Raw genomic sequence first — 23,839 nt, 5'->3', positions numbered from 1 at the left:
CACATACTTTTTGAACCTAGGCTGTGATTGTTTAAATGGTGGACTCAGTATTGATGAGAAATACAATTGTTTGTGTGTTATTTATGCAGATTGCATTTCTCTATTATTGTGATTTAGATGCAGATCAGATTACAATTAATGCAGAAAACCAGGTAATTGCAAAGAGTTCACGATCTTTTTCAATGCAACTGTATATGTCATTATATACAACCCTTAGATTTGTTTTCTTGTGGGCATTCACAGTAAATACAAAGGAACACAATAGTGTCAATGGAAAAAACATGTACAAGATGGACAAACAACCAAAATGAAGAAGGCACCAAACTGCAAATACAAAAAGATTAAAAAACAATAAATAAATAAGCAATAAATATTGAGAACATGAGATGAAGGGTCTTTGAAGTGAGTCTTTAACAGTTCAGTGTTGGGGTATGACGTCATTCCCTTTGGTTCAAGAGCTCAATGTTGAGGGGTTAGGACTGTTCCTGAACCTAGTAGTGTGAGTCCTGAGTTTCCTGTACCTTCTTCCTGATTTCAGCAGTGAGAAGAGAGCGTGGCCTGGATGGTGAGGGTTCTTGATGATGAAAGTGACCAGGCAATAACGAACCTCAGCCTTGGGTGAGACTGCACTGCTGACCATCGGTGTAGAACAGCACCCATTTTCTGTCAGCTCTGCTGGGATGTCTGGATTGTGGATGGAGGGGAATGGGGATCTGCCTGCCTGATCTCAGTTGTGCATGAGGGAGAGCACTGGGGAGATGGTGACAAACCATTGCTGAGCAGGGAGGGTATGACAGATTTGCAGGGGCCTCTCCCTCTGTTGTCTATTCCCAATATCCAGAGGGAGTGACCGTGAGTGGATGGCTGCTCTCAACTCTCTCCGAGCTTCACACCTTCCAAAAGTTTCTGAGAAAGGTGCATACAGAGAGAGATGTTCAGCTAACCATCACGGTAGATTCAGGTAATGAACTCGGTAGATGAGGAGGAGGGCAAGGAGGATGAGAGGTGACGATCAACCATAAGACATCAGAGCAGAATTAGGCCATTCAGCCCATCGAGTCTGCTTCGCCATTCCATCATGTCTGATCCCAGATCCCATTCGACCCCATACAACTGCTTTCTTGCTATATCCTTTGATGCCCTGACTGACCAGGAAACTATCAACTTCTGTCTTAAGTATACCGAAGGACTTGGCCTTTCAACATTTGGTAGGTTTCAATGAGATTCCTCCGCATTCTTCTAAATTCCAATGAGTACAGGTCCAAAGTTGCCAAACATTCCTCGTATGTTAACCCCTTCATTCCTAGAATCATCTTGTGAACCACCTCAGGACTCTCTCCAATGACAACACATTCTTTCTTGAGATATGGGGCCCAAAATTGTTGACAATAGTGCAGTCTGACTAGTGTCTTATAAAGATTCAGCATTATCTCCTTGCTTTTATATTCTATTCCCCTTGAAATAAATGCCAACATTGCATTTGCCTTCTTTGCCACAGACTTGCACGAGGACTCCTAAGTTCCTCTACACCTCCGATGTTTAAACTTTCTCCCCATTTAGATAATAGTCCACACTGTAGAGATGTACGTGATGGTAAGAGGCATAGATCGAGTGGATAGCCAGAGACTTTTATTCAGAGTGGAAATGGCTGATAGAAAGTGGCATAACTTTAAAGTACCGGTAATTGGAGGGAAGTTTGGGGGGGTGGATATCAGAGGTGAGTGTTTTACGCAGAGATGGTAGTTGCATGGAATCCCCTGCTGGGGTGGTGGCAGAGGCAGGTCAATTAGGGGTAGGCACATGGATGATAGAAAAATGGAGGGTGAAGTGGGAAGTAAGGAACAGATTGATCTTAGAGTAGGTTAAAGGTCAGCTCAACATTGCGGTTTGAGTGATGTATGTTCTAAATTCTCTCATTTACCTTTCTGTGGTAGCTCAGTTTGACAGGCACAGCCTTACAGTGTGGAACAGCCAGCGTCCTCCCTCTCTCCCGGACACTGCTTTACACCAGGCAGGGAGATGCTGGGATATTCAGGCACATGGGGGTTGGGTGTGGGAGAGATCAGCAACCTTAAACCTGTGGAAGTGACCAAATGAAGGAAATGGGTATGCTCACACAAGCAGATCAACCCATGTTGCCAATAATAAAATACAGTAGCTGGACCCAGATCTTGCGCGCTCTTACAACTCAACCACACTTTATTTTATTTGTGCACAAAGAAAACAGTTTGGCCCCTGTCACCACACAGTTCTCAGGTTAGTATACAGAATTAGCTTATCAGTGGTGGATATTGACCATTTGGTGAATTGTATATGTTTGAATTCCTGTTTGAAGATCAGTCGCCATTCATATTAGAGGTGTTAAAAGTCAATTGAGACTATAAGCTGACAACTGATGCTACTTTGAAGTTAGTAAAGCAATTGTCTGATTCATTGGGTGTGTTTCACATATTCCTATCTCGTCTGTCTCCAGCACCCTGTAGTGTGTAAAAGGAAGCTATGTTCTAGGTAGATCTTTCTTTTAAAAAAAGTCTCACTTCAGAGGCCTCACTCGTCTGGTTTGAGTAAATACAGCTTCAGTAAATCCCGCCTCTCTCGTCTGCAATAAGCAGAGGTATAGACGTCTCACTTCAGAAGTCTGGGTAAACTACAACTACACCAGGCTATCTTTGCCTGAACATCAATAGACAGTAGGTGCAGAAGTAGACCATTCGGCCCTTCGAGCCTGCACCGCCATTCTGAGATCATGGCTGATCATCTACTATCAATACCCGGTTCCTGCCTTGTCCCCATATCCCTTGATTCCCCTATCCATAAGATACCTACCTAGCTCCTTCTTGAAAGCATCCAGAGAATTGGCCTCCACTGCCTTCTAAGGCAGTGCATTCCAGACCCCCACAACTCTCTGGAAGAAGAAGTTTTTCCTTAACTCTGTCCTAAATGACCTACCCCTTATTCTCTTTTTTTAAATGTTATTTTTTAATTAGTTTTTCTATACATTTTACAAATTAAAAAACCCCAAATCCCAATGAGGAACATTAATACAGTGCAAAATTAAGCATACAATGATAATATGCTACAAAGGAAGAGAATTTGACAAAAAAGCACCTAAATTGAAGACAAGTAAACTTAGTATCCTCCCCAAGCCCCACAACACAAGATAAAACAACAACAACTCCAGACCAACCACAACACAATATAGAGAGTATAAATCAGGACAATCAAACTCCCAGACTGTGAATACACTTAGCAACAGAGGATAATAATGCCTACTACCAGAAAAAAAAGGGAGCTAAAAGCAAGGGACCGAAAAAAAAACAAACCCTAGTCAAGAGGAAGGTTATGAAAGTACTCGATAAAAGGTCCCCAGACCTTATGGAACTTTAAATCCGAATTGAGAACTGAATAATGAATTTTTTCGAGGTCCAAGCAGGCCATAATGTCGTTAAGCCATTGCGCATGAGTGGGCGGGGCAACATCTCTCCATCTAAGGAGGATCAAGCATCTAGCCAGGAGAGAGGCAAAGGATAATATTCGGCATTTGGTCGGACCCAGACATAAATCTGTCTCGCCCCAAAAACCGAACAAAGCAATTAAGGGGTTTGGTTCTAGGTGCTGATTCAGAATACACGATAACGTAGTGAAGACATCTTTCCAGAATTTCTCCAAGCTAGGACAGAACCAGTACATATGGATGAGAGAGGCCACGCCCCTCTTGCATTTATCACAGAGCGGACTAATGTTAGGGTAGAATCGAGATAGTTTAGATTTAGACATATGGGCTCTATGAACAATCTTAAACTGTAAAAGGCAGTGGCGAGCACAAAGAGAGGTTGAGTTAACCGATTTGAGAATTGAGTCCCAGCTCTCATCGGATAAGGAGGTATTTAAATCCTGCTCCCAGGCCATTTTAATTTTATCCACAGGGGCCTGTCGTAAGGCTGCTAATTTATCTCGAATAATTGATATTAAACCTTTACCTAGTGGATTAATGGAAAGAAATAGGTCCATAGCATTTTTCGCAGGCATTTCAGGAAAGTTAGGAATTAAAGGAGCAGTAAAGTGTCGGATTTGGAGATATCTGAAAAAGTGAGCGTTGGGCAGATTGAACTTAACAGAGAGCTGCTGAAAAGAAGCGAAGTGATTATCAATGAAAAGATCTTCAAAATGTCTAATGCCCTTCCTATACCAATCATGGAATGCTGAATCGTACGTAGTAGGTAAAAAAAGGTGATTATGTGCGACAGGGCTGGAAACGGAAAACCCATGGAAACCATAGCATTTCCTAAACTGAGCCCAGAAACGCAAAGTGTGTCTAACAAGAGGATTAGCTATTGATCTGGACAGACTACTAGGGAGTGCAGAGCCAAGAAGTGCAGAGATAGATAATTCTTTAGTGGAGCTCAACTCCATTGCCACCCAATTAGGGCACTCGGGTTGGCCGTGGAAGAAAGACCAAAAGGTAGCACAGCGTATATTAGCTGCCCAATAATATAAACGAAAGTTAGGTAAAGCCATGCCACCTTCTTTTTTAGATTTTTGGAGATGGATTTTATTAATTCTAGAGCGCTTATTCTTCCACAGATATGACAAAATAATAGAGTCTAAGGAATCAAAAAAAGATTTAGGAATAAAAATTGGGATTGATTGAAATAAGTATAAAAATTTGGGGAGAACATACATTTTAACAACATTAATACGACCTACCAAAGACATAGATAGAGGTGACCATTGTACCAGACTCTGTTTTATAGTATATGAAAGATTGGCAAAGTTTTCACGAAAGAGATCTTTAAACTTCCTTGTGACTGTAATTCCAAGATAAGTAAATTGATTATGGACTACTTTAAAAGGGAGATCACGAAATGTTAGTTCTTGTGCTTCTTTATTAATTGGGAAAAGTTCACTCTTATGTAAATTAAGTTTATAGCCAGAGATCTGGCTAAACTGGTCAAGAAGTGAAAACATTAGAGGTAAGGATGTAGACGGATTTGAGAGAAAGAGTAATAAGTCATCAGCATAAAGAGAAACTTTATGCTCAACACCCCCTCTCCAAATCCCGGTCAATTCAGGACAGTTTCGAAATGCTATCGCCAAAGGTCCTATAGCCAAATCAAAGAGAAAGGGACTTAAGGGGCATCCCTGATGGGTGCCACATTTGAGATTAAATACTTGGGATTTCTGAAAATTAGTTAAAACAGAAGCAGTAGGACACATGTACAGCAATTTGATCCAAGAGATGAAACTTTGACCGAGGTCAAATTTTTCTAAGACTGCAAAAAGGTAGTTCCACTCTATATGATCAAATGCTTTCTCCGCATCGAGGGAAATAACACATTCAGGAATCCCAGTTGGAACTGAGTATAAGATATTAAATAAACGACGAATGTTAAAAAAAGGGAGACGGTTTTTAATAAAACCTGATTGGTCATCAGTGATAATGGAGGGAATAACGGTTTCTAATCTATGAGCCAAAACTTTAGCTAAGATCTTTACATCAACATTGAGCAAAGAAATCGGCCTATACGAGGAACACTCTGTTGGGTCTTTGCCCTTTTTTAATAGAAGAATAATAGATGCCTCATTGAAAGAGGGTGGCAATTTGCCGTAATTAAACGAGTCAGATAATACTGAAAGTAACTGAGGAGAAAGAAGTAAAGAGAATGATTTATAAAATTCTACAGGGAACCCATCAGGTCCAGGAGATTTCCCTGAGGACAGTGCAGAAATTGCAAAAGATATTTCTTCTGGTGATGTAGGCGCATTGAGTTTGGCTTTAAAATCAGATGAAAGTGAAGGGATATTCAGATTCTGTAAAAATTGATCAACAGAGATATTGTCATTCAAAGATTCAGAGGAATAAAGCCGAGAATAAAAATTTTTAAATGCGTCATTAATTTCTAAATGATCCGATATAAAGTCTCCGTTCCCCTTCCGGATCTTTGTAATATGTTGTTTGGCTTTGGAACGCCTCAGCTGATTGGCTAGGAATTTACCAGACTTATCCCCATGAATGTAAAAGCGACTCTTGCTTTCGAGAAGTTGGCGTTCGACAGGTTGAGTAGATAGAAGATTAAATTTAGTTTGGAGTTCAACGCGCTTCTTGTATAATTCAGGGTTCTTAGTTTGAGCATATAGTTGATCCAATTCTTTAATCTGGTTAATGAGGTCTAATCGATCTGCACAGGATCTTCTGTTGAGATTTGCTGTGTAAGAGATTACTTGACCCCTCAGATATGCCTTCATGGCATCCCAGACAATCTGGGATGGCACTTCAGGTGATGTATTAGTGTTAAAATGAAAGGGTTATCTGATCCTTAATAAATTTTTAAAAATCATCATCCGATAATAAAGTTGAATCAAACCGCCAGTGTTTATTCCTCTGAGGGAGACCAGGAAAGTTCAGAGAGAGAGTAATTGGGGCATGGTCAGAAATCAATATACTCTGATAGTCACAAGTATGGGCAAATGGAATAAGTTGGTTATCGAGTAAGAAATAGTCAATTCTAGTGAAGGTATGGTGAACATGTGAGAAAAAAGAATAATCTCTCTCAGTAGGATGAAGGAAACGCCATATATCAGAGATACCAAAATTAGAGAGAAACGATTGGATAGCTAAGGCAGATTTAGTAGGTGATCTGGTAACAGAGGACGATCGATCCAGATTAGGATCCAACCAACAGTTGAAGTCACCACCCAATATAAGAGAGTATGAGTTTAAGTCTGGTAGTGAGGGAAAAAAAAGTTCAAAAAAGTTAACATCATCAAAGTTGGGGGCATACAGGTTTGCTAGTGCAACTTTAGTGTTATATAGTTTACCAGAAACAATAATAAAATGGCCATTTGTATCAGATATTTTATTATGGAGTTCAAAAGGAATATTTGAGTTAATAAGAATGGAGACTCCCCTAGCTTTAGCGGCAAAGGATGAATGAAAATGCTGACCCGCCCACTTTGACAGAAGCCGGGAGTTACCAAAACAACGAATATGAGTTTCTTGAAGGAAAGCAATGTCAGCTTTGAGTTGTTTGATATGTGAGAATACCTTCCTCCTTTTAATAGGGTGATTCAATCCCTTTACATTCCGGCTCACGAATTTAAGTGCACTAGCCATTATCAATTACTAATGCATAAAAGGCAGCAGGCATATAAACAGTCAAGCAGTACAATAGCAGTCTGGGAGCAGAGATGTAAACATAGGTTCGTAAAATCAAAACATAAACATGTCCTGAACAATAAAGAAAAACAATAAATACAGTGAGTGATGTTGGAACTGGAAAATCCACCCCACCCACACAACCCAAAACTAGACGGCTACCAAAAAAAGCAGCTAGCTCTACCAAAAAAATTAACCCAATATAACTTGCAGATCTGTGTCATTAACAGCAGTTCCATATAAATACTATAGCAAATAGTAACTGGTTTATGCACTAGAAAACATAACTACAAATTAGAACATCTTCTGCAGAAATATAAAACTTAATACAGAGAAAATCGGAAGAAAACCAAAACTAACCTACCCGCGAAAAATTATAGAAGAATAAAGTAAGAAAAAGGGAAGAAAAAAAAGAGGAGGAAGGGGAAAATTATAAATTCAAGAAGAGTACTTATCAACCATTTACAGAGAGGAGAAAAAAATCAGAGATTAGAAAAAAGGGTGAAGAAAAGAGAAAAAAATAAATAAATATAAAAAAAGAAAAAATAAATCAGCAATTAAACTGTGAACCAACAAATAGGGAGCCCTTCACTAAAGACTTCAAACCTCCAAAACAAGTTAGAGTCAGTTGTAGAACTCGATAAAGTTATACAAGAATAAAATAGATTACACAAGTACTATTTAAACGTCCATAGGGAAACATTAAGCACAGAATGTCTATTTAAAAAAAGACACACCAAATCCAGGGAGAGATTGTCAACAGCCCTTAGAGTTTCAATGAATAATGTCTGAGTGATTCAAGTGAAGTCTGAGTCCGGAAAAAGTAATTTTACTACAAGAAGTATTTATCCACCATTTTAGGAGGTCCGATCGGGTTCCGAAGATGACTGGATAGCCGGGAGACTTGCCACAAATGCTTCAGCTTCCTTCACTGACTTAAACCACTTATATTTTCCAGTATTAAGCTTGATTCGTAGATCGGCAGGACTGTGAAGCGAGGGTTTAAAACCACGATCAAAAAGCATTTTCATTGCGCCTTTAAACTCAGCGCGCATCTTTAAGGTCTGGGGTGCAAAATCTTCCACAAAGCAAATGATTGTATTTTGGAAAGAAAAAGTACCTCTGCGACGTGCCTCCATAATCAGACGATGTTTTACCTGGTATCGATGAAAGCACAGAATTATCGGTCGCGGGCGAGAGCCCAGAATTCCGGGGGGAACGTAGACCCTGTGTGCCCTTTCGAGCTCAGGCGGGTTCGGAAGCAAATCTTTCCCGAATATCTCACAGAGAAACTCGGCGAAAAACTTCACGGTTGATCCCTGTTCGGTGGCCTCTGGCAACCCAAGAATTCAGAGATTGCAGTGTCTGCTGCGATTTTCGAGATCCACCATTTTGGAAAGGAGTTTGTTACATTTTCCCTCTAAGCTGGAACAGAGAGTCTCCAAGTATCGAACACGACTTTCTAAATCTTCAGAAGTCGAATGGATGTGAGATAAGTGTTCAGCATGTTTGTCCACTCTATCGTTGATCCGATCCAGTTTGGCTTCCAACTGTTTGAAAGCGGTTCTAAATTCCTTTAAAATATCGTCTCGGAGCTGTTCGAGCGCAGCGAGAGTCTCAGCCGAGAGAGCCGGAGCTTCCTTTGTCTCGGATTTAGAACTCTTGCTAGACATTGTAAGGTAGATGTGTTCACAGGCAAGTAAAAGAAACCGAAAAAGTTCCTAACTAAGGTTTAACAAATGGAGACATTTAGGGCAAAGATAGCGACAATAACGGAACAAAAGTTCGGAGCAGCTAAGCAATCGCCATCTTACCGGAAGTCCCCCTACCCCTTATTCTCAAACCATGCCCTCTGGTACTGGACTCTCCCAGCATCTGGAACATATTTCCTGCCTCTATCTTGTCCAATCCCTTAATAATCTTATATGTTGCAATCAGATCCCCTCTCAATCTCCTTAATTCCAGCGTGTACAAGCCCAGTCTCTCTAACCTCTCTGCGTAAGACAGTCCGGACATCCCAGGAATTAACCTCGTGAATCTACGCTGCACTTCCTCTACAGCCAGGATGTCCTTCCTTAACCCTGGAGACCAAAACTGTACACAGTACTCCAGGTGTGGTCTCACCAGGGCCCTGTACAAATGCAAAAGGATTTCCTTGCTCTTGTACTCAATTCCCTTTGTAATAAAGGCCAACATTCCATTAGCCTTCTTCACTGCCTGCTGCACTTGCTCATTCACCTTCAGTGACTGATGAACAAGGACTCCGAGATCTCTTTGTATTTCTCCCTTACCTAACTTTACACTGTTCAGATAATAATCTGCCTTCCTGTTCTTACTCCCAAAGTGGATAACCTCACTTATTCACATTAAACGTCATCTGCCAAGTATCTGCCCACTCACTCAGCCTATCCAAGTCACCCTGAATTCTCCTTACATCCTCATCACATGTCACACTGCCACCCAGCTTAGTATCATCAGCAAACTTGCTGATGTTATTCTCAATGCCTTCATCTAAATCGTTGATGTAAATCGTAAACAGCTGTGGTCCCAATACCGAGCCCTGTGGCACCCCACTAGTCACCACCTGCCATTCCGAGAAACACCCATTCACCGCTACCCTTTGTTTTCTATCTGCCAACCAGTTTTCTATCCATGTCAATATCTTCCCCCCCAATGCCATGAGCTCTGATTTTACCTACCAATCTCCTATGTGGGACCTTATCAAATGCCTTCTGAAAATCGAGGTACACTACATCCACTGGATCTCCCTTTTCTAACTTCCTGGTTACATCCTCGAAAAACTCCAATAGATTAGTCAAGCATGATTTGCCCTTGGTAAATCCATGCTGGCTCGGCCCAATCCTATCACTGCTATCTAGATATGCCACTATTTCATCTTTAATAATGGACTCTAGCATCTTCCCCACTACTGATGTTAGGCTGACAGGACGATAGTTCTCTGTTTTCTCCCTCCCTCCTTTCTTAAAAAGTGGGATAACATTAGCCATTCTCCAATCCTCAGGAACTGATCCTGAATCTAAGGAACATTGGAAAATGATTACCAATGCATCCGCAATTTCCAGGGCCACCTCCTTTAATAATCAGACCATCTGGACCTGGGGATTTGTCAGCCTTCAGTTCCATCAGTCTACTCATCACCGTTTCCTTCCTAATGTCAATCTGTTTCATTTCCTCTGTTACCCTATGTCCTTGGCCCATCCATACATCTGGGAGATTGCTTGTGTCTTCCCTAGTGAAGACAGATCTAAAGTACTTAATAAATTCTTCTGCCAATTCTCTGTTTCCCATAACAATTTCACCCAATTCATTCTTCAAGGGCCCAACATTGTTCTTAACTATTTTCTTTCTCTTCACATACCTAAAAAAGCTTTTGCTATCCTCCTTTATATTCCTGGCTAGCTTGCGTTCGTACCTAATTTTTTCTCCCCGTATTGCCTTTTTTGTTAAGTTCTGTTGTTCCTTAAAAATTTCCCAATCATCTGTCCTCCCACTCACCTTAGCTCTGTCATACTTCCTTTTTTTTAATGCTATGCAATCTCTGACTTCCTTTGTCAACCACTGTGGCCCCTTTTCCCCCTTTGAATCCTTCCTCCTCCGGGGGATGAACTGATTTTGCACCTTGTGCATTATTCCCAGGAATACCTGCCATTGCTGTTCCACTGTCTTTTCTGCTAGGATATCCGTCCGTTAACTTTGGCCAGCTCCTCCCTCATGGCTCCATAGTCTCCTTTGTTCAACTGTAACACTGACACCTCCGAGCTGCCCTTATCCTTCTCAAATTGTAGATTAAAAAATTGTCTTTAACCCTTGCCTAACCACAACTTCCACAATCGCAGTTGGTAATTGACTGACTGAGATCTAATTAAATCTAGCACAAAATAATTTTACTTTAGAAGTTTAAAATGTATTTAGTACTTGTTGGTTGTGGGTACTTGTCCCTGATGGGCCAATGACAGTTTAAAAGTTTGTCAGTGAAGGAAAGTCCAAATATTTTTGTGCGTTCAAAGTGCATGTTTTTCTACCGTGAAGTTGACTGGGATCAAAGAGCATTTGTCACTGAGTGAGTTACTGGGAATGATGGTCTTCCTGCCTGGGTGGGGTCCCCCTCTTCAGTTACCAGAACTCAGCAGCGAACAGTCAGCGGCTGTCAGACGAGTATTTTAATGAGAGATGAACCGAGAGCATGGGGTTTGCCAGGCAACGGGGAAAGTGGGGATGTTTGCTCAATTGTCCCAGGAACCAGTCTCCCCTGTGCTTTGTTCTTCTCTGGCAGTGGTTGTTGTTAATGCCCCAGGCTCTGTGAACTCTCACTCCGTGGCAACCTCACCTGCTGTAGAAGGTAGTGTTACTCAAAACCGTGCACAGAGATTGGAATGAAACATTAAATATAGCACAGTGCAGGTTGTTCGATCCACAATGTTGCACTGACCTTTTAAGCTACTCCAAGATCAATCTAATCCTTACCTCTTACATAGTCCTCCCTTTTTTATCATCCATGTGTCAATCTAAGAGTTTCTTCAATGCCCCTGATGTACCTGCCTCTACTAACACCTCTGGCCTGGTGTTCCATTAAAAAAAAACTGTCTCTGACACCCCCCCATAAAACTATCTTTGACAACCCCCCCCATAAATCTATCTCTGACATCCCTCCCATAAATCTATCTCTGACATCCCTCCCATAAATCTATCTCTGACATCCCCCCGTAAAACTATCTGACACCCCCATAAAACTATCTTTGACAACCCCTCCCCTATAAAACTATCTCTGATAACCCCCCCATATTTTGCACCAGCCACCTTTAAATGATTTTATTTATTTATTGAGATACAGCACAGAATAGGCGCTAACAGCCCTTCGATCCCTACTGCCCAGCAACCCCGATTTAACTTCAGCCTAATCACAGGACAATTCACAATGACCAATTAGCCTACTGACCGGTATGTGTTTGGATTGTGGGAGAAAACCGGAACACCCAGAGGAAACCCATGTGGTTATGGAGAGAACATACAAACAGCTTCCAGGCAGCTGTGGGAATTGATCCCGGTTCGCCGGTACCGTAAAGCGTTGTGCTAACCACTACACTACACTACCGTGTGATGGGAATTGATCCCGGTTCGCCGGTACCGTAAAGCGTTGTGCTAACCACTACACTACCGTGTGATGGGAATTGATCCCGGTTCGCTGGTACCATAAAGCGTTGTGCTAACCACTACACTACCGTGCGATGGGAATTGATCCCGGTTCGCCGGTACCGTAAAGCGTTGTGCTAACCACTGCACTACACTACCGTGCGATGGGAATTGATCCCGGTTCGCCGGTACCGTAAAGCGTTGTGCTAACCACTACACTACACTACCGTGCGATGGGAATTGATCCCGGTTCGCCGGTACCGTAAAGCGTTGTGCTAACCACTGCACTACACTACCGTGCGATGGGAATTGATCCCGGTTCGCCGGTACCGTAAAGCGTTGTGCTAACCACTGCACTACACTACCGTGCGATGGGAATTGATCCCGGTTCGCCGGTACCGTAAAACGTGCTAACTGCACTACACTACCGTGCGATGGGAATTGATCCCGGTTCGCCGGTACCGTAAAGCGTTGTGCTAACCACTACACTACACTACCGTGCGATGGGAATTGATCCCGGTTCGCCGGTACCGTAAAGCGTTGTGCTAACCACTACACTACCGTGTGATGGGAATTGATCCCGGTTCGCCGGTACCGTAAAACGTGCTAACTGCACTACACTACCGTGCGATGGGAATTGATCCCGGTTCGCCGGTACCGTAAAACGTGCTAACTGCACTACAATGTGGTATTTCCACCCTGCGAAAATGTCTCTAGCTGTCCACTCTATCTATTCTCTTATCCTCTTGTACACCTCTATCAGGTCACCTCTCTACCTCCTTTACTCCAAGGAGAAAACCCCTAGCTCGCTCAACCTATTCTCATGCTCTCTCAGGCTTCCACATGAGGTGACTAGAGCTGAACACAATACTCCAAGTGTGGTCTAACCAGAGTTTTATAGAGCAGCTCTTGAACTTGATCAACACAACATACGCCTTCTGTACAACCCTATGAACTTGTGGACCATCTGCCCTTCCTGTTGGAGTGGAGCCGCTGCTCAGTTCAGAGGAGACTTCCCCAGTGTCCTGACAGATACTTATCCCCCAGTCAAAATCCAGTAAAAATCAGCTTCATTTGTTGCACCTACATCAAATGTGTTGTGTCAATGAGCAGCACGGTCTGACGATCGGACTGGGGGCAGCTCACAAGTGCTGCCTTGCTTCCAGTACCAACGTAGCTTGCCCACAACTTACTAACCCTCACCCATACATTCATGGAAACTCACGGTTAATAAAGTTTGATGACTCAGGGCCAGTCCTTGTTGGAGTTTATAGGAATGAAGGGGGGAATCTCATTGAAATCTTATCAAATATTAAAAGGCCTTGATGTAATGGATGTGGAGAGGATGTTTCCTATAGTGGAGGAGTCTAGGACCAGAGGGCACAGCCTCAGAATGGACGGATGTCCATTTAGAATGATGAGGAATTTCTTTAGCCAGAGGGTGCTGAATCTGGAATTCAGCGCACAGGCGACTAAATCATTGGGTATATTTAAAACAGGGGTTGATTGATTCTTGATTAGTAAGGGAGAGGGCAAGAGGTATAATATGGCAGCCATGATGGAATGGTGGAGCTGACCAAATGGCCTGATTCTGCTCCTGTGTTGGATGGGATATGTGTGGCTGGTGAATGATGTTACTTGAATAAAACTTCTTCCTTTGCTTCCTTCCTTCTGTGGCATTAGGGGAGCCCACCTGTCTCCTGCCCCATCTTTAGCTCTCTTTGATCCGAATACTCTTTCTCCCAGCCTGGCAGCAGGTGGAACAACAGCTCGGGGCCAGCCGGCGACCGGACAGCAGCCAGAGTCCCCGTGGAACAGTGGAGTACGTGGAGAAGACACCAAGCCAAAACTTGAATAGTGAGTGTCATTGAGTAGTGTTGCTCCTTATATTTCCCCCGGGGGGTGTGTATGGTCCTCACCTGTCAACCCCACTGAGTTCCCCCGGGGGGTGTGTATGGTCCTGACCCCTCAACCCTACTGAGTACCCCGGGGGGTGTGTATGGTCCTGACCCCTCAACCCTACTGAGTTCCCCGGGGGGTGTGTATGGTCCTCACCTGTCAACCCCACTGAGTTCCCCCGGGGGGTGTGTATGGTCCTCACCTGTCAACCCCACTGAGTTCCCCCGGGGGGTGTGTATGGTCCTGACCCCTCAACCCTACCGAGTTCCCCGGGGGGTGTGTATGGTCCTCACCTGTCAACCCCACTGAGTTCCCCCGGGGGGTGTGTATGGTCCTCACCTGTCAACCCCACTGAGTTCCCCCGGGGGGTGTGTATGGTCCTGACCCCTCGACCCTACCGAGTTCCCCGGGGGGTGTGTATGGTCCCGACCCCTCGACCCTACCGAGTTCCCCGGGGGGTGTGTATGGTCCCGACCCCTCGACCCTACCGAGTTCCCCGGGGGGTGTGTATGGTCCCGACCCCTCGACCCTACCGAGTTCCCCGGGGGGTGTGTATGGTCCCGACCCCTCGACCCTACCGAGTTCCCCGGGGGGTGTGTATGGTCCCGACCCCTCGACCCTACCGAGTTCCCCGGGGGGTGTGTATGGTCCCGACCCCTCAACCCTACCGAGTTCCCCGGGGTGTGTATGGTCCTGACCCCTCAACCCTACCGAGTTCCCCGGTGGGTGTGTATGGTCCTGACCCCTCAACCCTACTGAGTTCCCCGGGGGGTGTGTATGGTCCTCACCTGTCAACCCCACTGAGTTCCCCCGGGGGGTGTGTATGGTCCAGACCACTCAACCCTACTGAGTTCCCCCGGGGGGTGTGTATGGTCCTGATCCCTCAACCCTACCGAGTTCCCCGAGGGGGTGTGTATGGTCCTGATCCCTCAACCCTACCGAGTTCCCCCGGGGGGTGTGTATGGTCCAGACCACTCAACCCTACTGAGTTCCCCCGGGGGGTGTGTATGGTCCTGATCCCTCAACCCTACTGAGTTCCCCCGGGGGGTGTGTATGGTCCTGATCCCTCAACCCTACCGAGTTCCCCCGGGGGGTGTGTATGGTCCTGACCCCTCAACCCTACTGAGTTCCCCGGGGGGTGTGTATGGCCCTCACCTGTCAACCCTACTGAGTTCCCCCGGGGGGTGTGTATGGTCCAGACCCCTCGACCCTACTGAGTTCCCCGGGGGGTGTGTATGGCCCTCACCTGTCAACCCTACTGAGTTCCCCCGGGGGGTGTGTATGGTCCTGACCCCTCAACCCTACTGAGTTCCCCCGGGGGGTGTGTATGGTCCTGACCCCTCAACCCTACTGAGTTCCCCCGGGGGGTGTGTATGGTCCTCACCTGTCAACCCTACCGAGTTGCCCGGGGGGTGTGTATGGTCCTGACCCCTCAACCCTACTGAGTTCCCCGGGGGGTGTGTATGGCCCTCACCTGTCAACCCTACCGAGTTGCCCGGGGGGTGTGTATGGTCCTCACCTGTCAACCCTACCGAGTTGCCCGGGGGGTGTGTATGGTCCTGACCCCTCAACCCTACTGAGTTCCCCGGGGGGTGTGTATGGCCCTCACCTGTCAACCCTACCGAGTTGCCCGGGGGGTGTGTATGGTCCTGACCCCTCAACCCTACTGAGTTCCCCCGGGGGGTGTGTATGGTCCTGACCCCTCAACCCTACCGAGTTCCCCGAGGGGGTGTGTATGGTCCTGACCCCTCAACCCTACCGAGTTCCCCCGGGGGGTGTGTATGGTCCTGACCCCTCAACCCTACTGAGTTCCCCCGGGGGGTGTGTACGGTCCTGACCCCTCAACCCTACTGAGTTGCCTGGGGGGATGTGTATGGTCCTGACCCCTCAACCCTACTGAGTTCCCCGGGGGGTGTGTATGGTCCTGACCTGTCTACCCTACTGAGTTCCCCGTGGGGGCGTGTATGGTCCTGACCCCTCGCCCCTGCCGAGTCCCCCGGGGGGTGTGTATGGTCCTGATCCCTCGACCCTACTGAGTTCCCCCGGGGGGTGTGTATGGTCCTGATTCCTCAACCCTACCGAGTTCCCCGGGGGGTGTGTATGGTCCTGACCCCTCAACCCTACTGAGTTCCCCGTGGGGGTGTGTACGGTCCTGATTCCTCAACCCTACCGAGTTCCCCGGGGGGTGTGTATGGTCCCGATTCCTCAACCCTACCGAGTTCCCCGGGGGGAGTGTATGGTCCTGATCCCTCAACCCTACCGAGTTCCCCGGGGGGTGTGTATGGTCCTGATCCCTCAACCCTACCGAGTTCCCCCGAAGGGTGTGTATGGTCCTGACCTGTCAACCCTACTGAGTTCCCCGGGGGGTGTATATGGTCCTGATTCCTCAACCCTACCGAGTTCCCCGGGGGGTGTGTATGGTCCTGATCCCTCAACCCTACCGAGTTCCCCGGGGGGTGTGTATGGTCCTGACCCCTCAACCCTACCGAGTTCCCCCGAAGGGTGTGTATGGTCCTGACCTGTCAACCCTACTGAGTTCCCCGGGGGGTGTATATGGTCCTGACCCCTCAACCCTACTGAGTTCCCCGGGGGGGTGTGTATGGTCCTCACCTGTCAACCCTACCAAGTTCCCCCTGGGGGTGTGTATGGTCCTGACCCCTCAACCCAACCGAGTTCCCCGGGGGGTGTGTATGGTCCTGACCCCTCAACCCTACCGAGTTTCCCGGGGGGTGTGTATGGTCCTGACCCCTCGACCCTACCGAGTCCCCCGGGGGGTGTGTATGGTCCTGACCCCTCGACCCTACCGAGTTCCCCCGGGGGGTGTGTATGGTCCTGACCCCTCGACCCTACCGAGTCCCCCGGGGGGTGTGTATGGTCCTGACCCCTCAACCCTACCGAGTTCCCCGGGGGGTGTGTATGGTCCTGATCCCTCAACCCTACCGAGTTCCCCGGGGGGTGTGTATGGTCCTGACCCCTCAACCCTACCGAGTTCCCCCGAAGGGTGTGTATGGTCCTGACCTGTCAACCCTACTGAGTTCCCCGGGGGGTGTATATGGTCCTGACCCCTCAACCCTACTGAGTTCCCCGGGGGGGTGTGTATGGTCCTCACCTGTCAACCCTACCAAGTTCCCCCTGGGGGTGTGTATGGTCCTGACCCCTCAACCCAACCGAGTTCCCCGGGGGGTGTGTATGGTCCTGACCCCTCAACCCTACCGAGTTTCCCGGGGGGTGTGTATGGTCCTGACCCCTCGACCCTACCGAGTTCCCCCGGGGGGTGTGTATGGTCCTGACCCCTCGACCCTCCCGAGTTCCCCGGGGGGTGTGTATGGCCCTCACCTGTCAACCCTACTGAGTTCCCCTGGGGGGTGTGTATGGTCCTGATCCCTCAACCCTACTGAGTTCCCCGGGGGGGGTGTATGGTCCTGACCCGTCTACCCTACTGAGTTCCCCGTGGGGGCGTGTATGGTCCTGACCCCTCGACCCTACCGAGTCCCCCGGGGGGTGTGTATGGTCCTGATCCCTCGACCCTACTGAGTTCCCCCGGGGGGTGTGTATGGTCCTGACCCCTCAACCCTACCGAGTTCCCCGGGGGGTGTGTATGGTCCTCACCTGTCAACCCCACTGAGTTCCCCCGGGGGGTGTGTATGGTCCTCACCTGTCAACCCCACTGAGTTCCCCCGGGGGGTGTGTATGGTCCTGACCCCTCGACCCTACCGAGTTCCCCGGGGGGTGTGTATGGTCCCGACCCCTCGACCCTACCGAGTTCCCCGGGGGGTGTGTATGGTCCCGACCCCTCGACCCTACCGAGTTCCCCGGGGGGTGTGTATGGTCCCGACCCCTCGACCCTACCGAGTTCCCCGGGGGGTGTGTATGGTCCCGACCCCTCGACCCTACCGAGTTCCCCGGGGGGTGTGTATGGTCCCGACCCCTCGACCCTACCGAGTTCCCCGTGGGGGTGTGTATGGTCCTGACCCCTCAACCCTACCGAGTTCCCCGGGGTGTGTATGGTCCTGACCCCTCAACCCTACCGAGTTCCCCGGGGGGTGTGTATGGTCCTGACCCCTCAACCCTACTGAGTTCCCCGGGGGGTGTGTATGGTCCTCACCTGTCAACCCCACTGAGTTCCCCCGGGGGGTGTGTATGGTCCAGACCACTCAACCCTACTGAGTTCCCCCGGGGGGTGTGTATGGTCCTGATCCCTCAACCCTACCGAGTTCCCCGAGGGGGTGTGTATGGTCCTGATCCCTCAACCCTACTGAGTTCCCCCGGGGGGTGTGTATGGTCCTGACCACTCAACCCTACTGAGTTCCCCCGGGGGGTGTGTATGGTCCTGATCCCTCAACCCTACCGAGTTCCCCCGGGGGGTGTGTATGGTCCTGACCCCTCAACCCTACTGAGTTCCCCGGGGGGTGTGTATGGCCCTCACCTGTCAACCCTACTGAGTTCCCCCGGGGGGTGTGTATGGTCCAGACCCCTCGACCCTACTGAGTTCCCCGGGGGGTGTGTATGGCCCTCACCTGTCAACCCTACTGAGTTCCCCCGGGGGGTGTGTATGGTCCTGACCCCTCAACCCTACTGAGTTCCCCCGGGGGGTGTGTATGGTCCTGACCCCTCAACCCTACTGAGTTCCCCCGGGGGGTGTGTATGGTCCTCACCTGTCAACCCTACCGAGTTGCCCGGGGGGTGTGTATGGTCCTGACCCCTCAACCCTACTGAGTTCCCCGGGGGGTGTGTATGGCCCTCACCTGTCAACCCTACCGAGTTGCCCGGGGGGTGTGTATGGTCCTCACCTGTCAACCCTACCGAGTTGCCCGGGGGGTGTGTATGGTCCTGACCCCTCAACCCTACCGAGTTCCCCGGGGGGTGTGTATGGTCCTGACCCCTCAACCCTACCGAGTTCCCCCGGGGGGTGTGTATGGTCCTGACCCCTCAACCCTACTGAGTTCCCCCGGGGGGTGTGTACGGTCCTGACCCCTCAACCCTACTGAGTTGCCTGGGGGGATGTGTATGGTCCTGACCCCTCAACCCTACTGAGTTCCCCGGGGGGTGTGTATGGTCCTGACCCGTCTACCCTACTGAGTTCCCCGTGGGGGCGTGTATGGTCCTGACCCCTCGACCCTACCGAGTCCCCCGGGGGGTGTGTATGGTCCTGATTCCTCAACCCTACCGAGTTCCCCGGGGGGTGTGTATGGTCCTGATCCCTCAACCCTACCGAGTTCCCCGGGGGGTGTGTATGGTCCTGACCCCTCAACCCTACCGAGTTCCCCCGAAGGGTGTGTATGGTCCTGACCTGTCAACCCTACTGAGTTCCCCGGGGGGTGTATATGGTCCTGACCCCTCAACCCTACTGAGTTCCCCGGGGGGGTGTGTATGGTCCTCACCTGTCAACCCTACCAAGTTCCCCCTGGGGGTGTGTATGGTCCTGACCCCTCAACCCAACCGAGTTCCCCGGGGGGTGTGTATGGTCCTGACCCCTCAACCCTACCGAGTTTCCCGGGGGGTGTGTATGGTCCTGACCCCTCGACCCTACCGAGTTCCCCCGGGGGGTGTGTATGGTCCTGACCCCTCGACCCTCCCGAGTTCCCCGGGGGGTGTGTATGGCCCTCACCTGTCAACCCTACTGAGTTCCCCGGGGGGTGTGTATGGCCCTCACCTGTCAACCCTACTGAGTTCCCCTGGGGGGTGTGTATGGTCCTGATCCCTCAACCCTACTGAGTTCCCCGTGGGGGTGTGTACGGTCCTCACCTGTCTACCCTACCGAGTTCCCCGGGGGGTGTGTATGGTCCTGATTCCTCAACCCTACCGAGTTCCCCGGGGGGTGTGTATGGTCCTGACCCCTCAACCCTACCGAGTTCCCCCGAAGGGTGTGTATGGTCCTGACCTGTCAACCCTACTGAGTTCCCCCGGGGGGTGTGTAAGGTCCTGACCCCTCGACCCTACCGAGTCCCCCGGGGGGGGTGTGTATGGTCCTGACCCCTCGACCCTACCGAGTCCCCCGGGGGGTGTGTATGGTCCTGACCCCTCGACCCTACCGAGTTCTCCCGGGGGGTGTGTACGGTCCTGAACCCTCGACCCTACCGAGTTCCCCGGGGTGTGTGTACGGTCCTGACCCCTCGACCCTACCGAGTTCCCCGGGGGGTGTGTATGGTCCTGACCCCTCAACCCTACCGAGATTCCCCGGGGGGTGTGTACGGTCCTGACCCCTCGACCCTCCCGAGTTCCCCCGGGGGGTGTGTACGGTCCTGACCCCTCGACCCTACTGAGTTCCCCCGAGGGGTGTGTATGGTCCTGACCCCTCGACCCTACCGAGTTCCCCGGGGGGTTTGTATGGTCCTGACCCGTCAACCCTACCGAGTTCCCTGGGGGGGTGTGTATGGTCCTGATCCCTCAACCCTACCGAGTTCCCCCGGGGGGGGGTGTATGGTCCTGACCCCTCAACCCTACCGAGTTCCCCCTGGTGGTGTGTATGGTCCTGACCCCTCAACCCTACCGAGTTCCCCCGAAGGGTGTGTATGGTCCTGACCCCTCAACCCTACCGAGTTCCCCGGGGGGTGTGTATGGTCCTGACCCCTCAACCCTACCGAGTTCCCCGGGGGGTTTGTATGGTCCTGACCCCTCAACCCTACCGAGTTCCCCGGGGGGTGTGTATGGTCCTGACCCCTCAACCCTACCGAGTTCCCCCGGGGGGGTGTGTATGGTCCTGACCCCTCAACCCTACCGAGTTCCCCTGAAGGGTGAGTATGGTCCTGACCCCTCGACACTACCGAGTTCCCCGGGGGGTGTGTATGGTCCTGACCCCTCGACCCTACCGAGTTCCCCGGGGGGGTTTGTATGGTCCTGACCCCTCGACCCTACCGAGTTCCCCCGGGGGGTGTGTATGGTCCTGACCCCTCGACCCTACCGAGTTCCCCCGGGGGGTGTGTATGGTCCTGACCCCTCGACCCTACCGAGTTCCCCCGGGGGGTGTGTATGGTCCTGACCCCTCGACCCTACCGAGTTCCCCCGGGGGGTGTGTATGGTCCTGACCCCTCAACCCTACCGAGTTCCCCGAGGGGTGTGTATGGTCCTGATCCCTCAACCCTACTGAGTTCCCCCGGGGGGTGTGTATGGTCCTGACCCGTCAACCCTACCGAGTTCCCCGTGGGGGCGTGTATGGTCCTGACCCCTCGCCCCTGCCGAGTTCCCCGGGGGGTGTGTATGGTCCTGACCCCTCAACCCTACCGAGTTCCCCGGGGGGTGTGTATGGTCCTGACCCCTCAACCCTACCGAGTTCCCCGTGGGGGCGTGTATGGTCCTGACCCCTCGCCCCTGCCGAGTTCCCCGGGGGGTGTGTATGGTCCTGACCCCTCGACCCTACCGAGTTCCCCGGGGGGTGTGTATGGTCCTGACCCCTCAACCCTACCGAGTTCCCCCGGGGGGTGTGAATGGTCCTGACCCCTCGACCTTACCGAGTTCCCCCGGGGGGTGTGTATGGTCCTGACCCCTCAACCCTACCGAGTTCCCCGAGGGGTGTGTATGGTCCTGATCCCTCAACCCTACTGAGTTCCCCCGGGGGGTGTGTATGGTCCTGACCCCTCAACCCTACCGAGTTCCCCGGGGGGGGGGGATGTATGGTCCTGACCCCTCGACCCTACCGAGTTCCCCGGGGGGTGTGTATGGTCCTGACCCCTCAACCCTACCGAGTTCCCCCGGGGGGTGTGAATGGTCCTGACCCCTCGACCTTACCGAGTTCCCCCGGGGGGTGTGTATGGTCCTGACCCCTCAACCCTACTGAGTTCCCCGGGGGGGGGTGTATGGTCCTGACCCCTCAACCCTACCGAGTTCCCCTTGGTGGTGTGTATGGTCCTGACCCCTCAACCCTACCGAGTTCGCCGGGGAGTGTGTATGGTCCTGACCCCTCAACCCTACCGAGTTTCCCGGGGGGTGTGTATGGTCCTGACCCCTCAACCCTACCAAGTTCCCCCTGGGGGTGTGTATAGTCCTGACCCCTCAACCCTACCGAGTTCCCCGGGGGGTGTGTATGGTCCTGACCCCTGAACCCTACCGAGTTCCCCGGGGGGTGTGTTTGGTCCTGACCCCTCAACCCTACCGAGTTCCCCCGGGGGGTGTGTATGGTCCTGACCCCTCGACCCTACCGAGTTCCCCCGGGGGGTGTGTATGGTCCTGACCCCTCGACCCTACCGAGTTCCCACGGGGGGTGTGTACGGTCCTGACCCCTCGACCCTACCGAGTTCCCCGGGGGTGTGTACGGTCCTGACCCCTCGACCCTACCGAGTTCCCCGGGGGGTGTGTATGGTCCTGACCCGTCAACCCTACTTAGTTCCCCGGGGGGTGTGTATGGTCCTGACCCCTGAACCCTACTGAGTTCCCCAGGTGTATTCAGAAAATTAAAGAGTATTGATCAGTACAGGCCATTTTGCCCATAATGTTGTGCCAACCTTTAGACCTACTTCAGGATAAATCTAACCCATCCCTCCCTCATGGCCCTCCATTTTTCAATCAGCCATGTGCCCAAGAATTTTTTCAGTGCCCCTTATGCATCAGCCTCTGCCATCGCTCCTGTGCCATGCACCCACCACAACGTGCAAGAAAAAAGCTACCCCTGACATCCCCCCAATCAGCTTAAAATTATACCCCCTTGTATTAACCCATTTCCATCCTGGGTTAAAGTTTCTGGGTGTCTACTTGATCTGTGCCTCTGACTGAAGATTCCAGATTGTTCAGTGTAATTTCCAGTACACAAGGGTAAACGAGAGTGAAACAATTGTCACTCCAGATCCCATGTGGAACACAAAACCCACAATAGACAAAGAACACAATAGTAATAAAAAACACAACGAATATAAATACTTGGCTTATATACAGAGATTGATTGTATGTCTGTAAAGTGACACTTGGCACAGGAGCGTCTATACACAAGGTGACTGACCGGAAAGGATAAAGTGGTGGTTGGGGGTGTTGCGGGGTGGATTAGTGGGTAGAGCTGTTGATCAGCCTTACTGCTTGGAGAAAGTAACTGTTTTTGAGTCTGGTGGTCCTGGTGTGGATGCTACGTAGCCCCCTCCCTGATGGGAGTGGGACAAACAGTCCATGAGCAGGTTGGTGAGATATTTCATGACGTTACTGGCTCTTTCCCAGCACCTTTCTGTATGCAAGAGGATTCTGTATGTACAAGATGATTTTACTCTTAACTGTGTTGTCTTGGGTTTGGACATTTGACAAGGGACCGTGCACGCGCGCGTGTGTGTGTTCGTTTGTGTGCATGTGTGTGTGTGAGTGTGTGGAGTTTCTATCTCATTCCATAAGGTCTGAAGTTGACGTCTTTCCTTTGGTTATAGACTTTGTCCCCATCGACCTGGAGGAATGGTGGGCGAAACAGTTCCTGGCCAACATTCAGAACTCGTCTTAGAGCCACTGGACTGGTCCTATCTGACGGGGGATGACAGCAGTTGCCAACAAGTGGATTTCTTCAGACCTCTCCCTCCTCTCGCTGTGTCTTGCACAGAGCGAAGATGTTTCTATAGAAACCAAATCAGCTGAGATACTCGGCAGCAACCATTGGGCCTTTGGCCTTTGCTCTGATTGGGTGAAATCCCCTGCCTTTCTGCAATAAAGCAGCAAATTTTCAGCAAA

The 23,839-nt window shown here is 50.1% G+C and overlaps 1 protein-coding gene across 4 annotated transcripts in view; it reads left to right on the top strand.

Moving 5' to 3' along the window:
• Nucleotides 1-23,839, top strand: part of mcrip2 (MAPK regulated corepressor interacting protein 2) — a 33,741-nt gene extending 9,902 nt beyond the window's left edge. For 2 of the 4 annotated variants that reach the window (XM_073060053.1, XM_073060050.1), the window contains 2 exons: nucleotides 14,054-14,164; nucleotides 23,545-23,839. In XM_073060053.1, the coding sequence (XP_072916154.1) occupies nucleotides 14,054-14,164; nucleotides 23,545-23,615 (182 nt within the window). In that variant the 3' untranslated portion in view covers nucleotides 23,616-23,839. Of the gene's footprint in view, nucleotides 1-243; nucleotides 374-13,990; nucleotides 14,165-23,544 lie in introns of those variants that run through there. The other 2 variants (XM_073060052.1, XM_073060051.1) reach the window with 2 other exon arrangements.

Source organism: Hemitrygon akajei, chromosome 11, assembly GCF_048418815.1.
Source record: "Hemitrygon akajei chromosome 11, sHemAka1.3, whole genome shotgun sequence".
Taxonomy (NCBI): Eukaryota; Metazoa; Chordata; class Chondrichthyes; order Myliobatiformes; family Dasyatidae; genus Hemitrygon; species Hemitrygon akajei.
Note: the sequence above shows the minus strand (reverse complement) of the source record. Positions and strands in the feature narration are given on the sequence as shown.